This window comes from Neolamprologus multifasciatus, chromosome 7 (assembly GCF_963576455.1).
Source record: "Neolamprologus multifasciatus chromosome 7, fNeoMul1.2, whole genome shotgun sequence".
NCBI classification, from domain to species: Eukaryota; Metazoa; Chordata; class Actinopteri; order Cichliformes; family Cichlidae; genus Neolamprologus; species Neolamprologus multifasciatus.
This window is the reverse complement of record NC_140445.1, coordinates 1,629,757-1,652,883: the sequence shown is the minus strand read 5'-3', so window position 1 is coordinate 1,652,883 and position 23,127 is coordinate 1,629,757. Positions and strand designations below refer to the sequence as shown.

Here is a 23,127-nt window from a genome sequence, read left to right as displayed (position 1 = left end):
ATATGTGCTGCTGATTTATGGATGGCAGAACTCTGCATACGGCACCTTCAGGGACATTTTCTCTCAAAACAAACGCAGCGAGTTTTAGAATTAAACTCATCTGAAGAAATACCACATATAACCCTGACGCCAAAACAAAACCTATATAAGAAAACTACGTGTCAGCTCCTTACTTGGTGCAGCTGCTGGATTTCAGTAGTTGGGTCTTAATTGAAAATGTAACTGCTATGTAAAGCCAGAAAGTTTAATATCAGGCTTTAAAGGGGAACATGCATTAGTGGTTTCATATTTAAGCCCATTAGACGGAGGAAATAACGTGTTCTCAGATCGATCTACCTTCCAGGCAGCCATTGTTTCGGTTTAGTCCAATAAAGCATGAAAAGCAAGTTTCACAGCTGTGAACAATGGCTGTGATTCAGGTCTTCTTATTATTTCACATTTCAGAGCCAGCCACTGGTGAGCTGCCCAACTTTATATGCTGGAGCTAAGACGTGGCTCCTAAACTGTCTCTGTAAGGTTTAGGTTTTACTGTAAACCACGAGTATCTGTGAGCCTAAGGAAGCAGTTTGTGCCTAAATGACAACAACCCGAACCAAGAGTAAAGAAACATCAGAAATAGCACAAAAGTTTCATTTAAGAAGAAGTCAGGCTGTCAGCTTTGGCCTTATGCATCCTTGGCATCTTTGGGGCTGTTCTGGTTTTAGGCGAAGAACCACAAACCTTTTTGCAGTCAGCCGTCTCCAGAAACCACTCACAAACTGGGCACAAACACAAACCACTCACAAACTGGGCACAAACACAAACCACTCACAAACTCAAGAGTTGGGAGTTCGCCTTGTAATCGGAAGGTTGCCGGTTCGAGCCCCGGCTTGGACAGTCTCGGTCGTTGTGTCCTTGGGCAAGACACTTCACCCGTTGCCTACTGGTGGTGGTCAGAGGGCCCGGTGGCGCCAGTGTCCGGCAGCCCCAGGGTGGCTGTGGCTACAATGTAGCTGCCATCTTTTGGGGTCCTTGGGGACTAGAAAAGCGCTGTATAAATACAGGCCATTTACCATTTCCCCAGCAACTGGCTGCTGGCAGGGCATCACTCGCCAGTCTTCATGAACTGGGTTTTACAAATCACCTGGGCGGCCAACTACTCGCAAATGGTCAGGGAATCTGCAGGGGGATGATCTGTCAGCCTGAATGACTTTTAAGAGCTTCATGCCACATCTGGCTCACACAACACCAGCCCTAACCCACATCGAGACTGACCAGGTCACATCTGGACGCACAGCATCGTTCAGAGGGGTAACGGAGCCACGAGTGCCAAAAGCAGCCAAAAATTGTTTGGGTGATAAATCGTGGCAACAAATAAGGTTTCCAATATTTTGTATTGAAGAAATTATGTTTGAGAGTAAAGACAGATCCCACGTGGTTAGTTTACAGTCAGCTGGGCTGTCTCTAAACCAAACATTTCATCTCGCCATGTTGTCGCTGGGCATACCCGTGTCCTCTGAGACAGCTCTATCACACGCTCGCCGATGACACCCCCCCTTGCTTGTCTGACAGCACCACAAACAACAAAATCATTACTCTTACAACTCTGTTCGTGTCACTTCATCAGAGGATCCATGCGTGACGAAGCCCAGCATGCAACATGACGCACGGCGGTTCTTTCATTTAACAGTGCGTGCGCAGGCCATTTCACGCCTGCCGGGTAATTGATAGAATATCTCTTTCTTGTCAGACCCGAAATAAATATGAACGCTGATAGCCGGTAAGTTCGGTTGATCAGCTAGAGATGGATACTTCACCAGCTTCAGCCACATTTATATTTCACAATAATAACGATGCACTGATTCTGACTCTGCTTTTTAAGATCTGAAAGACTACAGCTGATTGATCTGAACCGACCCGGACCCAGAATACAGACGCACTGCTGCTGTTACGATGCCGCGACCTCTGTAAAAGGGAAATTACCTCCTCGACCCTGCAGAAACCACCTGTGGGTTTATCATTAAAAATGCATGTTGGAAAGTCTAGAGGACACACATGCCTGAATTTTAAAGTCTAAAAAAAGCAAAACACTGCAGCGAACGTCTTTAAACAAAGGTCACTGCTGTACGCCGCCCGGTCTGCACGGCACGCGGACTCTTCCAATAAAAACGTCACAAATGAAGCTTCAAGTATTTTACTGGAACGTCTCCCTCGCCTCACCGAGCCTGGTTCTGTCGCAGGTTTATTGGGGCGGTCTAATTGCTGGGGTGTTGTCCACATTACTGTAGGGTCTTTACGTAAACATGTAACGCACTTTGAGGCGACTGCTGTTGTGACTTGATCTGAACTGCATTCCCATAAACTCACTCTGAGACATCACTGATAGTTAGAAATGGTCCGTCAGTTAAAATGATCAGTGCTGTTCTCACAGGTGTTAGAATCATTTTTACCCTGCAGGCATCCACGAAAAAGAGGATTTACGAGACTAAAGAGGAAGTCAGCTCGTTGACGTCTAAAGACGGGATACCATGTTCTGGCTGAAGTCTTTCTTCAGGGGGAGCGCGACCTCCGACACAGCGTTTGTAGTCCGTCACACTCACGCAGGTGCAAGAAACCCGAATCCCTGATGCTTGCTCCCATGTGTGGGATGATTGATGACACCTTCTGCCCATCACTCCTGTTTTCTCTGGTTACCTGTCAGGTTATGTATTGATTTTAAAATGCTTTTACTTTTCTTTAAAGTTCTTTATTGTCTTAAAAAAAGAGTACCTGTCTGACCTACTTCAGCCTTGTGAGCGAGCCTCTCGGGCACTTTGAGACTTTCGGTTTGTTCCAAAGTGCTGAACACAAACTTTTAATGGGACAGTGTCCAGGTTTACTGGTTTGACTATTAGAAAACTTAGAGAGCAGCTCAGAGTGTTGAGACCTTCACCCCAAACATTTCACTCTGCTGATAAGAGTGCTGTTTAGTTGAATGATTTTTACTTCTTCTACTTCTGGGTCAGTATCTAAAGTGACGCCTTCAGCTGTGAGCTAAAATGAAGTTAATGTTCTGGGTGGAGGGAACTGATTTAAAGAGGTCTGTGTGGCGCTTTCTGTTCCAGCTGCAGCAGGGAGACCGCAGCACGACCAACGTTACTGCAACCGTGTCCAACCAGCATGCAATCCTGTGGCCTTTAAGACGGAGGTCAGACCTGCGACCAGTGTTGGTCAAGTTACTTGAAAAAAGTAATCAGTAACTAATTACTGATTACTTTCCCAAAAAAGTAATCTGATTACATTACTGATTACTTATTTTCAAAAGTAATTACTTAGTTACTTTTTAAAAACACGATTTACAACCTGAATAGGTGATAAAGTGATAGATCTTTCAGCCCAATTCTACTTTTTCTACATAATTATCATACAAAATGTAATCAAATGGAAAAGTCTCTTTTTAAAACTTGTTTTATTAGTTTTAATCTTTTAACTTTATGCATCAAGCAAACATTTAATTATCTGCAACATTCTCTGACTGGAAGAAATTAGTTTAACATTTAAACCTATTTTCTGCACATTCCAGCACATAAAATAAAATATTTTGTGTGTTTACACTCAGTCTTTCAAATAGATGCAAGTAAAACACAGCAGAAAATAAATAAAGTCAAAGACTAGCGGTCCTGTTGCTCTATTTTCACCTGTAAAGCAGGAGTGGGGTAGGCGGAGGTTTGTCCTGGTGCAGGTGTGCAGCGGTCAGTGGAAGAATCCGCGAGTTTCTCTGTGAGTTTCCCATTACGTCGTAGCTACTCGGTGCTTGCTCGGAAGTTTAGGGGTTTTTTCGCAGTAAAAAGAAGTTTTCTTCCCACGCACAACGGACACTAATGTTTTTGTCACTTTTTATGGAATCAAACTCAAAGTAAGGTCAGTACTTCCACGCTTTAAACGCTGCACGCTCATACTCTCTCTGCACTCGATATATGATCCATTGTTGATCTGCACACAGCTGTTGTCACGAACGTCGCACTCGCTTACGTCACTGTCATGAGACATTCTTGCAAAAAAATCACGTTTTTAGTAACGCAGTAACGCAGCGTTCCTACGGGAAAGTAACAGTAATCTAATTACCGTTTTTGCAATAGTAATCCCTTACTTTGCTCATTACTTGAAAAAAGTAATCAGATTACAGTCTCTGCCTGCCCATCTCTGCCTGCGAGAGTCGCAGTGAAACACAAAGTCAGTTTGGAGGAAGTAAAGCTGTGACCTGCATATTCTCTGGATCCATAAACAGCATAAAAATGTTAATAATAATACAGACTGTGGAAGTTAACTTATTAATGTCACCAGCACATCTTTTTAAGCCCATCAGAGCGTGCACGCTCTGTTTTGTGTAACTATTTTTAAATGCCAGTAAAATTGCAACCACGTAAGAGACGCAATAATAAGGAGTTGTTCTTACGTAACATACATTCAACTTGTTGTAGGTCACGATCAGCTGTTCATAGCACTTCCTACGCTCGAATAAACGCCAGCGCAAACTATGGAATGGCCGCTATAACCTTCGAAAACCGGAAGTGACGCCATTTTCTGTGGGAAATGTAGTTTTCTCCCTGCAGGACCTTTCAAAAGGTTTACTGGTGTTATTAAAAGTCATGTTTGACCTTATGTCTTTCTGTAAAGTTTCTGGGAGGCTTAAACTTAAATTTCACTGTTGGAAATAGTTTATTTTGATGCTGTTTTTTTGTTTTTCAAATAATATTTATTTTCGTTTTTCTTAAAGTTTATAAAAAATATCTCAAAAATGAAACTACAAAGACACTCCAGATACATTTCCTGTAAACTATTTTGTGCAACTTTTTTTCATTTACAGTTTTGAGGGACAAACCTCTGAAATCTGTAACTAGAAATATGTCTAAAAAATGTATGTAGTTACTGTGGACTTTAAGTGACAGGTGTACCCCGACTCTTCAATACACCTGTGATAAAACTCTGCTAACTGTGTATCTGTAAAGTGGCTTTTAAATTGTCTGACTTTTTGCTGGTTTTTTGTGCTAATCAGACGAAAGACGAAGGCTTTACCTGCAACACCAGCAGCTCAGGTGCGTTTGTTTCTTTGACCAAATAATTGATGCGGTCTCAGGGAAACTGACTGATTAGTACAATTTTCTTTTTATCGTTTGTTCTTTGTTTGATCTCTTTTCTAATAAATAAAACAATAAGAAAACAAACAGCTGAGGTGAGACGTGAAACTGCGTTCGCAATGACAGAAACCTGAGGTGCTCCCAGCAACTCGGGCCAACCCTGCGCTCGACCTTTCAGGCTTCACGGAGAGAAAATTCATTAAAACGTTAAAAAAATAAGAAAAATAGGAAAAGTCTTTGATGTTACACTGTTGCTTTTTTCTTCATCATAAATTAAGAAGTCGAGCATCACATGATCACAAACATACTCAGGAGGCTGGAAAGCACTGTTTCCATGACAACAATCCAAGCAGCGCAGAAAGGATGAAACAATCTGAGACTTCACCTCGAATTAATTTCCTGTTGACTTAGTTCAAGATTAAATACAACCATTAATAACATAATCCTAACCCAGCTCTCACCTTCAAACACGCCTCAACATTCAGCCACTGCTACAGGGAGCAAGTGCACAAGACGGGTCCTCACACTGCAACCGTGCATACGGGTTTATGACACACACACACACACAAACACGCACACCGCTCGCTCTGTGTGCTTTCCACAGCCTCGGTCTCTCAGTGCTCTGCGACGAGGCTGCTGCAGAAGTCTTTTTCTAAACATTCAGCCGTTTGACTTCAGGGAAATGTTTCCTGCAGACTCAGCAGACTCACTGCTCTCACTGTCACGGACGAATATTGTGCAGACATGCTCCGGGGTGCTGTTAGAAGAATCTTTGGATCATGTTGCAGAGTGGTGGCTCCACAAATCGAGCTTGTCCCAGCATCCAGGTGCATGCTCGACTTTTTGTAGGCTGGTTTAACATCTTTGACTCTCATTTGTGTTCTTTAATAAGTTGTTATAGAGCATTTTGTCTGTGTGGATCAATGTCTGCAACTTCACTTCTGAAGTGAGTCCTGCTAACCAGCAAGGCTAAAGAGAAGAAACGTGATTTTATAACAATGATGTGAAAGTAGATTAGATGAAACTTTATTGATCCCTCGGGTGGGTTCCTCTGGGAAATTCATACAATAGTCGTGAAAAGAAGGAGAGAGCCGTGCTCTGCAGCAAACGCAGAGCAGCGGGAACACAACTGCTCCTCCTCACTCACCAAACAAACTCTCCTGACCTGACCGACGAATCACGGAGCTCGGCCACATTAAGACTCCACGGCAGTCGAGCGCTGACATTTCATTCTGCGGCCGAGTTTTTGTATCGTTACTCCCTTGTCTTACCAGTAAAATGTCATTATAGCATCTGAATTCAACCAGAAGGCAAACACAAATGTAGCAGAGCGGTTTGACGTGGGTTTATCCAGAATATATGGCATATTGGTCATATACAGGGTAGCTATGAAACTAGACAGCTTTGGAAACACATGGATTGGACTTTTTTGACTATATTAGTTTCATTTTGCCTTTTTGAGGCGTCATAGAAACTACCCTGCAACTTCTGTGTCAAACCTTAAAGGCCAATATCATTCTGGATTGTTAGCACAACGCTAGAATCATTCCAGGAGTTGAGGTTCTAGCAAGTCTACCCAAGAGCTCCATCTCAGACTCTAACTCAGCATGTTAAAGGTCAAAGTTCATGAGCGTACAAGTAGAAGAAGACTGAACAAGTATGGCTTGCTTCTCTCTAAAAAGAACAAATTAATGAAGAAACCACAAGACTTCTGGAACAAACAGCGGCATGAACAGCTGCACGTTTGGAGGAAATGAAACAGTTATCATCACGACGGTGGAGGGATGGTGATTTGGGCTCGGTGCAGTCACTGAAAGGACCATGAACTCCTCTGTATACCAAAACGTTTTAGAGTCAGATGTGAGGCCGTCTGTCCCACAGCTAAAACTGGGTCAACAGTCACAGCCACTTGTATCACACGACACCATAACGGACAGAAATCGTGCAGCACCCGTGACGTCCCCTTGCTCATGATGCTAAAGTGGAAATTGATTCCAGGACTTGCAGTTATACTGCTAACACAACTTCAGCTCTTTGCTAGCATCTGCACAGACAGCATGCTAACACTAAGCTAGCAGCTAGCTAAGACCCAGAGTGAAGCAGCCAGACCCTGAACTTCAACAGGTAACAAATGGATGAGCAGTCAGGCTGCAGCATCCGTTGTACCCGTTTAAGTTTCTGCAGTAAATCATCATCAAATACAATAACCTCAGTTTGATCTGAATTAAGAAGCAGAAAGTTAGCGGCCATCCAGGTCTTTGTCTTTAAGACATTCCTGCAGTTTAACTAATTGGTGTGTGTTACCTGGCTTCTTGGACAGATAAAGCTGGGTGTCATCTGTAGGGATGGAATCAAAAAGCGGTTCTTTTATTTTTAATTGCACAAAAGGATGAGAGCACGACGGTAAAGTGGAGACTGCTGCAGGACAGACACAGCTGCATTACACTGCTAACACAACTTCAGCTCTTTGCAAGCACATGCAGATAGCATGCTAACGCTAAGCTAGCCAAGAGTGATGTTAAAGCTGGGTAAATGCCGACCCCGGACCAGCACCTGATGAAGTGAGCAGCTGCTGAACTTGAACAGGTAACGAAGGGATGAGCTTCTGTTCTACCTGTTCATGTTTCTACAGTAAAAAATAAATAAATAAATGGCCTGCATTTGTATAGCGCTTTTCTAGTCCCTAAGGACCCCAAAGCGCTTCACACTACATTCAGTCATTCACACACTGGCGATGGCAAGCTACATTGTAGCCACAGCTGCCATCACCATGGCGACTGCTCTCTCTGTGCTGGTTTTCCTCTTTGCTTTATGTTGTCAGAAAAAGTGTATGCAGTGACAATGTATGCTATGTCTTCTAATGATGCTGCCTAAGGGAAGCATGTATGATGTAAACAGAATTGGTCCTAGCACTGAACCCTGTGGAACTCCATAATTAACCTCAGTGTGTGAACAAATCAGAGTCCAGTGTTGCCAACTCCTCAGTAAGGAAAATCGCTATTGGCTGTCCTAAAAGTCGCTAGAAGTCGCCAAATGACATCAACGCCTAATTTGCATAATCGGTCATGCTAATGTAACTGTAACCTACGCTGTTGGAGAGAGAAATAACTTCGTGGAAGAGACATAAAGTGAGTAACAAACGTCCTAAATGCAGTTCGAATTTATTTAGAACTACAAATTAAATTTATTTTAGCAATTATTGTTTTTTTAATGTCACAATTCCAACCCTGCTCTTTTATCCAGGCCTGGACCAGCAAAAGTGACCCGAAATTGGCACTCTGGTGGAGTTACAGTGTGTGAGAGTGTGTGTTTATAAGTAGTTTTAAACCTTGTGATCCACAAAACAGCATAACAGTAAAAGAACTGACTGCGTTACAGTCAGTGCGGAGCAGCGGCTTCGCTCATGAGCGATTCATTTGCCGCTTGGACGCACAGGTGTGAACGTCTCCTGCCCTGATAGCAGTTGGGGCAGGACTATCCTCCGCCTGGGAGCGCTTTGGCACGGGTGAGGTGCCCACGGCAGCACCGCTGCCTGTTGAGAGTAAGAGCGATACGCGTTTTCACGCCAAGAAGTCGTCATAAATAAGTCTCCAATAACACCAGAAAAAGTCGCCAGATTTGTCGCTAGTCGCTTTTTAGAAAAAAGGTTGCTAAGGGGGTCTGAAAACTCGCTAAATATAGCAACAAAGTCGCTAAGGGGGTCTGAAAACTCGCTAAATATAGCGACAAAGTCGCTAAGTTGGCAACACTGTCGGAGTCTGTTAGATAGATATGATACAAACATAGATAGCTGGCTTCTACACAACCAAACTTCTTTTCGCCCCCTGCTGGCCATTAGAAAGTCTGCAGACGAATACACTCCAGACCAAAGCAGCCTGCAGTGCATGATTTTACTGCTCAGGTCATTGTAACTTTCCCTCTACTTATTCAGGGAATAAGTACTTTTTGTTCCATTTCTCTCCTTCTTGTTCCTCGCTGAGGCGTCACAGAGACAAATTCCCAATGGATCAAAGCATGACGTCAACAGATTACAGCCCAAAGCAGAGCAGGAGCTCTGTTCTCTCTGAGGATAGAAACAGTGAGTGTAAACATCTCATTTATTCAACCACTCCCTTCATCCAACACCGCTGTATGGTTTTATTTCTAATGCTTTAAGATTTGATTGGATTCTCAGGTCGCTGTCACGACCCGGGCGAAAGCAGCTACAAGACTCTACAAGACGCAGCGACACGCAGCTTTAAAATTCATGCTCATTAAAAATAGACAGCAGATTGTTTTATGTATAATGCAACACATGTCAGGGATAATGAGCTGCACGACAGGAAACAAGTCGGTCAAAACCCAGCAGACTCCTCGTGTGAGAGGAGAGCAGCTTTATTTACCGTTTGGATGAAGAGGCCTGCATCTGTGCACGCTGATGTTTGCAGCCACCCGCACTGCCTGCAACCTTTAAATATAATACTTCCCTCTTTGCCGAGCAGGGAAGCAGGTCGTGACTTAAAGTCTTTGTTTCTCCCACGAAATGTGATGCGGTGCACTACAGAAGCTCAGCAGAGCATGTGTGAACCTTTCTGTCCAGCAGTTTAGTGGACAGTTTAGCTCTGAAAATGTTCCACACTAGTGCGTAACATTAACTCAGAAACTCATCCATCCTGGAACCGGCTCATTTCTTCTCAAACAGGCTCAATATATACATACACCCCTGATATTTGATTAAATGCCTCTTAGCCACTTACATCTCTGCCAGATGCTTTTTCCAACAACAAGCTTCCAGCTGGCTGATATTTGGCCGCTCTTCTTGGACGGACTGGCAGAGTCATTTAGTTGGTTGGTTTTCCTCCTGTGGTCCACAAACTTTTGGCTTTTGGGAATGCCATTCCTGAAGCTTGATGTTATTCTGCTTTCACTCCAAAATCAGTTTTGATGGTTGTTCGGGATCGTTGTCCTGCAGGAACACCCAACTACATCCAACCTTCTTTGTATTTGAGGTGAAGAATGTGTATGTAGTCCTCTCTCTTCATGATTTCACCAACTTTATGCTGCTACCTGCACCACTGGCAGTGAAACAGCCCAGAGCGTGATGCTACCACCGCCATGCGTCACAGCTGCAGTGTCCTCAGGGTTGAAAGCCTCACCTTTGCTCCTCCAATCACCTCCAACTGTCTCGTCTGACCATCAAACTTTTCTCCAGACGCCGTTTGGCTCGTCCACGTGGGCAGCTGCAGATTTCAGTTGAGCTCGTTGATTTTGGAGCAGGAGCTTCTTTCTCCTGTGAGACTGGCTTCACTGTGGAAGTGACACTGGTGTTCCAGCAGATTCCAGTCCACAGCAGGCTTGATCCTGGGTGGGTCCTGAACATTGACAGTTTGGCTCTAATTCAGATGTGTCACCACTTTGCCAAGGAGTGGATGGAGACTTCTGACCATGACTCCGCTGAAGTATTAAATAATGAAATGAGGAATATTTTACTCATTTTGGATTTGACGCCACACATTGGCCAGTTCTGTTTCTTTCTACGTGTGTGTGTCATGTTGACAGTAAATGTTTACTGTGTGTAAAACTGAAACCCTGCATTGAAAGAACATAAAAACTGTAACGATCATTGTATTTATTTAAAGTCTGTCATGTTTTTCATGGTCAGGATTTTTCTACGCGGCTTGTTTAGAACGTGAGTATATTGAGTCCTAAAAGAGCTCCTCCTACTGACAGACTGTGAGCAGGACACACAGAGTTACGGAGTCTGCTAGGGATGCACCGATACCACTTTTTTGGAAACGAGTACGAGTACTTGCATTTCAGTACTCGCCGATACCGATACAGAGTACTTAATAAAAACATGATTTAAATTTGCAGGTAACAGCTTTAGTCCTATAATTTAACAAAAAACAAACAAACAAGGGACTAGTTTGGAATTAAGAACATTTATTTAAAATGAAAAGCATGTTGTATGCAACATATTACAGAATAAATAATTATGAAAAAACAATTTAAACAGTGACAGTGCAACTCAAGTATTGTTTTCAGTTTATTGTAAACTCTGCCGCTTTGGACAACACAAGGGGCATTAATAAACATCTTTGCTGTTTAGTGCATAATATTTGAATAAACTAACAACATCCACCAACATAGAACTGTGGCAGTCAGTGCAACTGAGGGAGGTATTAACATCAAGTCTAAGACGACTCACTTAATGGAGAGAAAAAGTGAGTGGCAGGTTTTTTTTAAGAAAAGTAGCTTTTCTGCATCATCAGCAGTCAGACTGTTTCTGTTTTCATCTATCATGTGTGACACTGAGCTAAAAAGCCTTTCACTTTCCACACTGCTACATGGGGCTGAGAGGTATTTACTCGTCTGTTTCTCTGTTTGAAGTCTCACTAGCACAGTCACAGCTGGGATGACATCAGAGGCTAGTGCGTCGTAGCTGCTCACTTTTTTCGTTCCTTAAAAGGGGGCGTGGCAACAGTCGTCTCCATAAGAGCCCATTGGTGAGCGGTGAGATAGTCAGGGAGTTCGTGCTCGGACACGCCCAGCACTCGCTTTTGCTCAATGAGGGACTGGAGCATGTAATACGTGCTGTTCCAGCGCATCTGTACGTCCTGCTGCAGCCTCTTTATTGGCTGGTTGAGCTGTCCCTGAATGTCCTCGAGGCGGGAGTAGGCTAAGGCCGAATGTTTAAAATGCCCAACTATTTTCCGTCCCACTGCTGTAGCATCAGCTATGCTCCTCTGTGCTAATAAGCGTGGGTAAATAAGCGTGGGTAAATAAGCGTGGGTAAATAAGCGTGGGTGAATAAGCGTGGGTGAATAAGCGTGGGTAAACTCTTTGTACTCGTTGTCGTGTTGGGATTTTGGTGCTTGATTAAATTACTTGTGTTAAATGTGCTACCTTTTGAGCCTCTGGACAATTTCGCTGAGCACAATTTGCAGTCCGCCTTTGTTTTCCGTCTTCGTTCACTTTGAAATAGTTCCACACGGCTGACTTGTCTCGCCTTCTCCCAGCTCTGAGATGCAGCCGGGGCCTGGGGGCGGGCACTCGGCGCCTGGGGGCGGGCACTCGGCGCCTGTGATTAACCCCTTACATTTCGCTCAAACATAGACAGGTCTCAGACCGTGGTATCGGTCCTCGGTATCGGGGAACTTTTAACGAGTACTTTAGAAAATGTGGTATCGAGGCCGATACCGGTATCGGTGCATCCCTAGAGTCTGCCTGCTAACCTCCTGCAGAGCAGTGACGCAGACATACGGTCATGATAAAGACGCGTCGTTATTTATTTATCCAACAATAAGACAAAGAGACGTAGGAGATGTTTGGAGTCACGCGTCCAAAGAACATCGTTCCAGAAGTGTTTGGTTGAGATGCAGCTTTGCAAACCTCAGCTGTGCTGCCGAGTTAGAGCCAACAGGCTTCCTCCTGATAACCTTACAAACACGTAATACGTTCGTGACCTTTAACCTTTAACATGCAAACTGAGGCTGTGGAGTCTCAGATGGGACTCTTGGCTGTTGGACGTCCACTCCTGGGAGGACTGGTGAATGTTTTTCCTTCGTGTGAGCGTGTGATCAGCAGCGACCTCTTAATTCCTCGCTGTATTTTGTTTTCCACGCTTTCCTGCTTCTGGGATATTAATCACAGAACAGGTCGAGCTTAAATAAAACCCAACGTTTAGATTTACATTTCTTATTGAAGTCACTGAAATTATTAAAACTCAAACTTTACGAGATCAGCTGCCAAACTGGACGCTGTGCGAGGAAGAAGAGAAACGCAGGACGTGAGCAGCTTCCAGCTAAAAAATGGTCCGGAGTGAGTTTTCAGTTAGAAACCTGCTTTCCAGGCTTCATACTTCCTAATCCTCAGCACGCTGTGACGATGCTCCGACCTCTGACCTGCTCTTTATCTGTAAAGTCAGACATCCAGAGAGCGTGGCTTGCCCTCCCGTTGACCTCTGCGAGCTTCTCCCTGATAAGTGGATGTGCTGTGATATCTCACCTGCATCGACGATCCCTCCACTCGTGCCACGTAGGCGAATCGATCGAGGAAGGTGACGGTTACGGGGACGGCGACGAAGAATCCGCTAACGAACGCTCGCAGGCAGCGTCGCCCCGCCGTGGCCTGCTGAGCCATCACAGATCTGGACAGGGAAGAAGAACATGAGAGCGGGAAGTCGACGTGACCGCGACAACACGCAGGAAAATAAACAGATTAAACTTTATTGATCTCTGCGGGGAGGCGGAGCAATGCAGTGGGAGATTAATAGAAACACACCAGAGAAAGACACGGAAGCAAAAAGGTAAATAAGGTGTGTTAAGTGGAAAAGTACATGTGAAACCTTTCAGATACACTGAAATCAGTCATTTCCACATGACTACGAGCGATGAGCATGAAATTCACAAGGAAAAAATGGCATTAAAAGTCTCAGTTAACAAGAAAAAATGTGGTGAAGGTTTCATAGATCAAACAGATTTGCAAAAACCTAAATTGTAGTTTGTGACAAAGAAAATGCAAATCAGGCAATTTAGAAAATTTAGATAAAACGAAACAAGAGGGAGGTTTCCAGTCGCACAAGAGTCACTGACAGGAAGCATTTTAACAACAAGTAAAGCTGTTGGAACAATGCTTGTGCCAAGTTCATGCACATATCCAGTTATACCTCCAAAACTGTCTGAAAGCATCAAGCAGAAGCACTCATGCAGATGGAACCTGCAGCAGGACTGCAACAGGTCGTAAAGATGCAAGAACAACGAGCCCCGCAGCACACAACATGATGTCCTGCAATGTTTGATACAAATCATCAGTGGAAATGAACATTTTGTGCGCCAGTAAAGTGAAAACAAAGGAGACTCGAGCTGTTGGTGGAGACAATCTGCCTTAACCATTATATTTGAAACATTATAGATATTTGGAGTCGTGTGTGTGAATCTAAATGGTTGCTGCTTGCATTCTTTAGAAAAATGTGTTATGCTTTCCAAGTTAAGAGACGGCCCTGCCTGCTGCGGGTAAACCAGCGACCCTGACTGACAAAAACTCGCCACAGAAAGAAGTCGTCCTTTTGCGAGTTCTTATCGCAGGTTTGGCGACAGCGACAGAGTTTTTCATGCACTCTGCTGGTGCAGGAAGCCCAGACAGGCGTGAAATGACCGAGCAGCTGGCGGCGGCAGCCATGCACCGCTGCCTTCGGCTAACAGCTAACAGCCTCGTCTCCACGTCGGCCGTCCTCACTCTGGAGATGTGCCACAGCTATTACCTCCACATCACAAGACTTCAGATGAAACATCATCAAAGCACACTGTACTCCACGCTTTCAGAGTGTCGGCGAGGCCGCGTCAACACATTCAGGGATTAAAAAAGTTAATCTGTTTCTCCCTCTAAATCAACGTGGCGGTTTACCAGCGTACTGCAGGTCAATACCAGGAAGCTTTTTCAGTACTGTGAGGCGACGAGGTGCAGAAACCCTGTTAGCGTGAAACGCTCCCGGGAAAAACTGATTTCTCCACACAGAAGAATCCAAGTTGTAGGTGGAAGTAAACAAACTGCCATCATCTCGCTTGCAAACTTGCACTCGAGTTCCAGTTTAAGCAGTTTTCAGCAAAGACAGAAAAACCTGCAGGAGATGTTTACGGGAGACTTCTGTGCACTGTGTTTGCTGCAGATGGACTGACGAGCTGCCTCGGCAGGTCTGCGGACTTCCACACCTCTGGGCTGCAGCTGCTGCTTTTCAGTGCTGATTCTCGACCTGCAGCCAGCATCCCTGCAGCTCACAGAGCCACAACATCAACCTGATCAGCAGGTCTGCAGGGACGCACAGGCCGAACGGGCCAAACAGTGTGTTTGATGTTCATGGAGCTCAAGTTTAACTTTTAACTTTTTTTACAGCTTTTTCAGAGTAACCGAGTCGTGTTTGGTGGTCGTACTGCTGGGCAGCACACAGCAACAGCAATTTAGCTTCATTATATTGTAGAGAAGGGAGATCTACAGCCAATACTAGGGGTGGGGGGGGAAAATGGATACTGTGTAGCATGGTGATCTTTTGTTTCTAATAATGTATGGATACAGGGACAGCAGAAATCGATATTTTGTTACAAAAAAGGTTTTTGTGCTCTGACTTCAGAGCATGTTGATCCTTTTTCTGAGCAAGAATCCTGACATTCCTTCACTGTCCAAATGTGTTTCACTTCTGTTTAGCAGCAGAAAACTCCTCTTTAATGAAAGATTCAACCCGGGACGAGAAACATTCGTCGTGCCATTAACTGTGTAGAGCTACAGGTGACTGGATTTATGAATACAGCATTCACACTCGTCCACAAAAAGATTCTTTATTCCAGAATTCAAAGGAAGAATTTCCTTTATTTACCAAAGACGTCGAATATTTAAAACAAGTATCTCACAAAGGTGAACCTCTGAGTTTATATGGCACGTATGATTAGTGACAACAATATCAAACTACTATGAAACTGACCTAAATAACAATCGTGTCCCCGGACATGGTTTCTCTTTCCAGTATAAATCCACCTCCCAGTTATTTCAGACCAAGGTTACTGTGGTTAACAAATGATTTGGGGAATTTGGAAAACTAAAATAAAACAGAAATGCAGAGGAAATATTGTTAATTTAGTAGCAGTCTTAGCTCATTAGGGGTGGGGGAAAATCGATACTTTGTAGCATGGTGATATTTTGTTTGCTAATAATGTATCGATACAGGGACAGCAGAAATCGATATTTTGTTACAAAAAAGGTTTTTGTGGAATGTTGATCAGCTCCTTTTTCTGAGCAAGAATCCTGACATTCCTTCACTGTCCAAATGTGTTTAACTTTTTTTATGGCAGCAATAAACATGACAGTTTACTTATTTTAATTTAAGACATGTTTTATTTTAATTAAGTTTAAAACTTTTTTATTTAATGTAAAATTATATTTTGTTTTAATTTACTTTCAAATTCTTCAGTTGCTGAAGGGGCTGCATAGTTTTCATAAACTGCATAGTTCAGAATAGCTATAATTGTACCAGATGGTTGATTCAGTTAAGTTGGACTAGACTGTAATACAAACCGTTCAGTTTGTCAACAATCAAACTGAAATGAGAGAAAGACTGAGTGTGAGACTTTGATATTAGAGAAAATGAATATTGATAAAGTTTACCTTTATGTACAGAATCTGAATATCGCAAAATATTTTTAAAAATTGCAATAATATCGTATCGTGCGTTAAGTATTGTGATAATATCGTATCGTGGGATGTATGGTGATTCCCACCTCTAGCCAATACGTCCGAAACTCACAGAAAAGTCGATTAAATATTGGGAAAATTGGGGTGAAATGTCTCTTATATACGTGACTTTTAGCTTCATGGAACATGGAGCGCTTTAAAAGGTGGCTGTTTGCTGTCACTGGGCGCTGACAGTTAACCAATCAGAGACTAAACAGCCATCAGCAGAATAGGGCTGATAGCGCACTGACAAAGGGAAACACAGTGGAGCGGGACAACAACCTACAGGTGTATTTGGTGTTTGGACAACGTTCAGGTTTAACTCGATTTCTCCCTGAGGGGAATCTGTCTGCAGCCATGGAGACAGATACTGACAGCAGACACACAACCTGAGGAGTTCAACCGGACGATAAAATAATTACATGTACATTTATAAATTACACAATCAGGTCAGTTCTCGACTCAGGCTAAAGGACTACTGTAGCATTCGGGGAATTGCTAGCTTTATTTGTCCCTTGATAGCAGCTCGGCTCACAGAAATCATTTCACAGAAGTGCTGGAGATGCTGTCAGGTCACATCATCGTGTTCATGGCTGGGTTTGTGCTTCACAGTTAGGTAGCGACTTTTAGATCTGGTGTATTTGGGAAATGTGGAAAGAGTCAGGCTAACTTTGTCCTGTTGGCCAACAGGGCGGTGGTGGTGCCGCTGACAAAGGAAGAGGAGAGGGGGAAGGCATCGTAGGAGGCAGCGAGAGAGAAAGGAAGGGCAGGAGTGTAAAGGTGAGAGAAGGAACTCTGAAAGGAGGAGCAATGACTGGAAAATGGAGACGCTGCGAGGGAGGAGGAACGAAGACGACCACGGAGAAGATTGATGGCACGCAGAGGGTTGGAGTGACAGAGCAGGAACCTGGGAAAGGAGGAGAATCAAGAACAGGTGAGACATGATGAGAATAGCAGCGTCTGCTCGGACACTTCTCAGCAACCACAGAGCTGCAGCCTCCTCGCATAAAGGAGCGTCCACGGCCTCCGTGTACGTTACATCTTATTAACCACGGCGATCTGCCTCCGCCGGGCTTTGTAAGACATCAGTCAGCCGCCATGTGCTGCAGGGAGGAAACTCCGGCGCCGGTGCAGAAAATCCATCCTACCATAACAATCCATCCTGACGTGAACATATTGCCATTACACGTCCACGCAGCCGGCCGCATAATTCACCCACAGAGCGAATGATCAGAGGAAGCTTCAAGGTTTCCGCTCGCTTTTACAGTCCAATCGTTTCTGCGCCGACACCTCGGAGCCACGCGGCGCTCGCATTAAAACGACCTTGTTTCCCACGGTTTCCTGTCGGCACATTTAAATGGCTGACACAGCGAGACCCACATCAAAGTGACGGGTAAATGAAAAACGAGCTTCTCCCCTTGTTAGCTAAATGTCCACATCATAATATACAGCTCCTTTTAATAGGAAGACGCCCCCAAACGACTCCTCTTTCTGGGTTTTAATTTAAAAAATGCATATTATCAATAATTCAGCAGCTTCACTGAGTTCTGCAGCTTTCCAGCAAAAGAGCGTTTAACAGTCACACGAAGCTCACAGCTCACGGACGCGGGCACAAAACTTTTCAGCTTCATCATTTTAACAAAGTAACAAAGTTTGGATTCACAAACTCGTTTCTGTCGATTAATGCTGAAAACGTACAAACTGTCAAAATACTTGAAAACATGCGACTCTTCAGAGCGCGTGCTGTGGTGAATCCGGGAATATCGTCTTTATTTGAGACATATGAGATAGGGCTGTGCGATAGGACTCTCAAATCCCGATATAAGACGTTTGTCGTCACGACAACGATATTTATCACAAAAATTCTGTGAATTAAAATATAAATAAAGAGTGATGGTTTTTGGTGGCGCTTCTGATGCCACTATTATAGATCTTGGTTCGCTGGCACAGTATGTTAAACCAGTCATCACTAATCTGGGAGTTAAAATAGAGGCAAATCTTAAACTTGAAAGCCAGGTCAGAGCTGTTGTAAGATCTAGCTTTTTTCATTTGAAGGAATTAGCCAAAATAAAGACTATCTTATCGAAACAGCAGTTTGAGACAGTAATCCATGCCTTTGTTACTTCTAGGCTGGATTATTGTAACGCACTTTATTTTGGGGTTAGTGATGCGTCCATTAGGCGCCTGCAGGTTGTGCAAAACGCTGCAGCACATCTTTTAACTGGAACAAAAACGTCTGAGCACATTACCCCAATTTTAATTTCACTCCACTGGCTACCTGTACATTTTAGGATTGTTTTTAAAATTCTCTTATTTGCTTTTAAATCTCTTAATGGCCTGCCCCCCCCCTACCTCTCGGAGCTACTACAACCATATACACCTGCCCGTTCCCTTAGGTCCGCCAATCAGCAGCTCCTTAAGGTACCGAAAACTAAGTTTAAATTTAAAGGTGATCGTGCTTTTGCTGTAGTGGCTCCAAAGTTGTGGAATGATCTACCCTTGCATGTTAGGCAGGCCTCTTCTCTTTCTGAATTTAAAAGTCTTCTTAAAACATATTTATTCGCTGAAGCCTTTGGCATTGATTAGAGGGGTTGACTCAATTTGTTTTAACATGTTTCAATTTATTTTAGTTTTTTAGTTATTTATTTTATCTTATCTCATTTTAATTTTTATTTACTTATGCTATTAGCATGTACAGCACTTTGTGAACTCTGGTTTTATGTTAAAGTGCTTTATAAATAAAGGTGGTATGGTATAAAATAAAATACTCTGTTTATTGCTTTAAAAGTAATTTTTACTGCACTCAGCTTATCTGAATACTACGTTTTTAAGTACTTCTCCACGTTTGTGGTGGAAAGTACTTGATGAACGACGACATCGATGAGTATTTAAATCTGATTTGTACTACATTAAATGTTGTACTTTTTACTGCATTATTACTGCAGTTACTTTGTTGTTTTTAAACTTTTGAAGTAGTAAACATTAAATCGCAGTACTCCGTTCCCGGGTCACAGGCTGTGTTGTAGTACATTTACGACACATGTAACGACAGTTTGAGGTACTTGGAGTATTTTCTCTAGTGTACTCCTGTATATTTTAGAAGTAAAAGTACTTTTTACTGCACTAGTTTCAGCTTTCAGTCTTTCAACCATACATCGGAGGATTTGAAAACAGGAAGTACTTGAATAGAATAGTTTTTCTCACATAGTAGTACTACTACATCATCACTGCAGTTTTGAGGTACTTTACTACTTATTTTTCACTACTTGATACTATGTTTCAGAGTAGGGCTGTGCGTTATGACCAGAATCTCATCTCATATAAAACATCTATCGTCCGATAACGATATAAATCACAAAAATGTAACATTTTCTGTAAATTCTGTGAATCTCGGGCAGCTCGACTTGCGTGAAGTGTTTCCAGCTGCGCATCATGTAGCTGGAGTCGAGCGTTTTGACCGATGCATGAAACGATACATTTTTACACATAAATTGTAACAGCCGCCGTTTTCTTTGTCAGTATTTATTACATGGCGTGCTGCGAGGAAAAGCCTGTTCTAACGTTGAGTCTGAGGTTTATTTGGAGCACCTGACGGCTCTTTGTTGCTTCCCATGCGTTAACCCTCTCCACACTGTCACGTGATTCTTGCGTAGGTGGGTAAAGAGGTTTGACGTGTTTGAGTCTGAGGTGGGGACGGTTTTATAACCGAACCATGTCCGTGCTACAGAGGGAGCCCCTCGTTTAGGAACAAGGTCCTCGATTTGTTTGGACTGGTCTTTGTGTTTGTCATCAGTTCAGTTTATTTTGAAAAATCTCCACAGAATCTTCAGCTTTATTGTGAAAGGTTTATGTGGGAAATAAACAAGCGGATGGCAGAGCCACACACTGGGTTTACCGTGGTTGTTGCTAACGATAACACGTAAAACAGTCGCTTGTCCGACCTCTGAGACTGATTTCACCCAGCAAGCGCCGGCCAACCGGCTGGGAACGCACATTTATTGGGAAAATCGCTAGCCTGACGTCCCGGGGCTAGCGATTCTTCCAGTCGGGCTACCAAAATCTATCTCTGCCCTGCCCGTCGGGCTATCGTAGGAAGGAAAAATATATGTCAATGCTTTTGCATTCTTTCAAAATGTAGCTGAGTAATTATGTCATTGGCATCGGTGAGCCACTGTGAATATGTGACATATTGAAATCGTTTGAATTTGCGCTTGTTTTTTGCTTTCACTTTGCAATCGCGCGAACTGTGTATAGAGAGCGACAGCACTGATTGGTGAGTGATGATAATTTGTGCACCAATTCCTCTGACATCATCTTATCAATCGTTAGCTTACTATGCAAACATGACAGGTGAAATCTCCGCAGCTTAAACATGTGAGAGGTTGATCGCGCAGAGAATCGCTGAGCGTTGTGTGAGTGACTGTGTAAAAGCAGCAGGATATATATTTTAGTTCTGCTGAGCCAAATAAGACAGGTCAGGGTGAAGAAGTGACAGCCAAAGAAAAGCTTACCACAAAACGGAAAAGTTATGACAAATCAGACTATAAGGCAAAAAGAAAGTGCAGCTTTATGGTTTCATGGACAAAAGAATTTCTGTGGCTGCAATATGACGAGCTAAATAACATAATGTTCTGCCGGGTGTGTTGTTGGTTTTCCCTCGATTTCTGAGTCGACAAGCGCCTTTGTTACTGGGACCAGTAATTTTTAGGAAGACCCCATCAGAACCCATTAGAAATGCATTATTGCTCAGTCTGCAGTATCTTTCCCAAAACAAACACCAATTGCAAAAAATAGACTAAAAATAAACCTGAAAAATCTGTTTAGAGCAGCTACTATGTTGCAAAGAGTGAACTACCACTGGCACAATTTAGCAGTCTTTGCAAACTTCAAAAAGCAAATGGCCTCGATCTTGGTTCCACTTGCCTCTTACCCGTGACTTCAGTGGAAATTTCAGATTCAGGATCTGACACAGATTCATGTTCTAAAGTTCTTACAAGTTCATAGAAATTTCTGTTCAATCAGAACCAAGTATTTTTAGTTGATGATTGTCATTTTTATACAGTTGTTGTGATTTGTATTTTAACAATTTTGTGATTAATGTTTTGTTTCCATTACAAACAGGAAACAAAACATAAAAAATTTGCTCTTTTTTATTAATTTAATTATTTATTAATTATAAATTATAATGTTTTGTTTCCATTACAATATTATACATTAAAGTATAATATTGTAATGGAAACAAAACAGGAAACAAAACATCAATCAAAAATTTGCTCTTTTTTATTCGGGCTACTTAAATTTATTTTGGACTACCAAAAACTGAAGAGTCCCTGCCCGAAGGGCTACCAGGGATTTAGAAATTTTGCGAGCCTTGGAACTGCTGTGTCACATCCATCCTTTACATCAAACTTTTTTTGCTAGGCCCCCCCTTGTTGGACAAGAAAAATGTTCGCGTCCCCCCACACAGGGAAAACCAATCCTGCAGGGAGACCTACCTCAGCACTTGTGCAGGTGAAGCCAAAGGGGAGACATGCTTCACCATATTTTCTAGTCTTTGGCTTGAAAAGTTGGTTTGGAAACATATTCAGTGATGCTTCATCTCCTGCTTTGCATTTGATGGGCGTCAAAAACCTGTCCATGATGCTAGCAGCATGCTAGCACAAAACGAGACGGTTATTCACCATTAAGGAAGCAGGATAAAGGAAACCTGGAGTCCTTTGGTCTCACAGGTGCTCTAAAACATCCAGAGGGCAACATGTCAAACTGTGGAGTGGATGGTTTGAACAATTAACAATAACATGAGCCTTCCTCAGTGCTGGTTATAGATGGACGTCTTGCCCTGAGAGTTTGCAGACAGTTTTTACTAAAAGTCCCAACATTGTTCTTCAAAGTCGTGTTACCAAACCAAGCAGCGATACAGAAAGAACAGATTCAATAAAACTTCTGTAAAACAAAGGAAACATTTCAGATGAGACATTAAAAGATCGAATTTTCCTTAAAAAGAAGTTTGTTTGGTAGCAGCATCAGCTCGAGGCTCAAAACACATTATGGTCAAGAACATCCCCTAAAGACTCCACAAACTCAGTATCAGCAGCTTTGATGAGCTACTAAAATCAATGTCTTTTGATTATGACACATTTAATAAAAGGAAGGACTCTCCACGCACACTGTACATTCTCACAGCTGCTTTTCATGGTAGAAAGCTCAGATAAACACAGGCCTGCTAACAAAGAGCTCTTAAAACAAGCTGTGAGTGGCTGTCAAGTTCTCGCTTGTCTCGCCTCGTTCTCAGACATTTTTCAGTAATTTATCAAAAGCAGGCGTAATAACAACACAGAAATGTCAAATCTGCATCCTGAGCCACACTTATTAACAGTTTGTTCTTATCCTGAGTGAATTTGGAGAGAAAAAAAACACCAAATCTGCGACTTCTTTTTTCATTTTAGCTCCTTTTACATGGAAACTAAAGCTGAAGATTCAAAAACAAAGATCTTGCAGCATGAAGACGTCTGGCTTAAAGAGAACGAGAGGTTTGTGGTTCTCAGGGCCCGTCTGAGGAACCCGGTGTCCACACCGCCGTGGCGACAACTGCGCTCCAGCACATTAAACTCCGCCGGGGGAGCGGTCTTTATCAAGTCTGCAGGAAAGGCATTAATATTGTTGACGTGGTGACAAACGAGTGAACGCGGCACATCTCTCTGTCGCATTGATATTCGTGGCGGCGCCCGACGTGCAGAAGGAGCTCTGTAACGAGCCGTGGCAACAGACCAGGCAGGTTATCATAAACAAACACTTATTGGGGTTATTAGACTGCAGCGGCACGAAGCGAAAG

At 43.1% G+C, this 23,127-nt stretch overlaps 1 protein-coding gene and 1 long non-coding RNA gene across 4 annotated transcripts in view; both read right to left on the bottom strand.

Annotated features, from left to right (window-relative positions):
• Positions 1-23,127, bottom strand: part of immp2l (inner mitochondrial membrane peptidase subunit 2) — a 222,847-nt gene that overhangs the window by 183,206 nt on the left and 16,514 nt on the right. For all 3 annotated transcript variants that reach the window (XM_085165426.1, XM_085165424.1, XM_085165425.1), the window contains exon 2: positions 13,083-13,224. In XM_085165426.1, coding sequence (XP_085021552.1) covers positions 13,083-13,217 — 135 coding nt within the window. In that variant the 5' untranslated portion in view covers positions 13,218-13,224. The remainder of the gene's footprint in view (positions 1-13,082; positions 13,225-23,127) is intronic.
• Positions 2,256-9,673, bottom strand: LOC146513413 (uncharacterized). Its single transcript, XR_014874934.1, has 2 exons — positions 7,384-9,673; positions 2,256-7,174 (listed from the first exon to the last, which is right to left on the bottom strand). It is a non-coding gene; the product is annotated as an uncharacterized LOC146513413 (long non-coding RNA).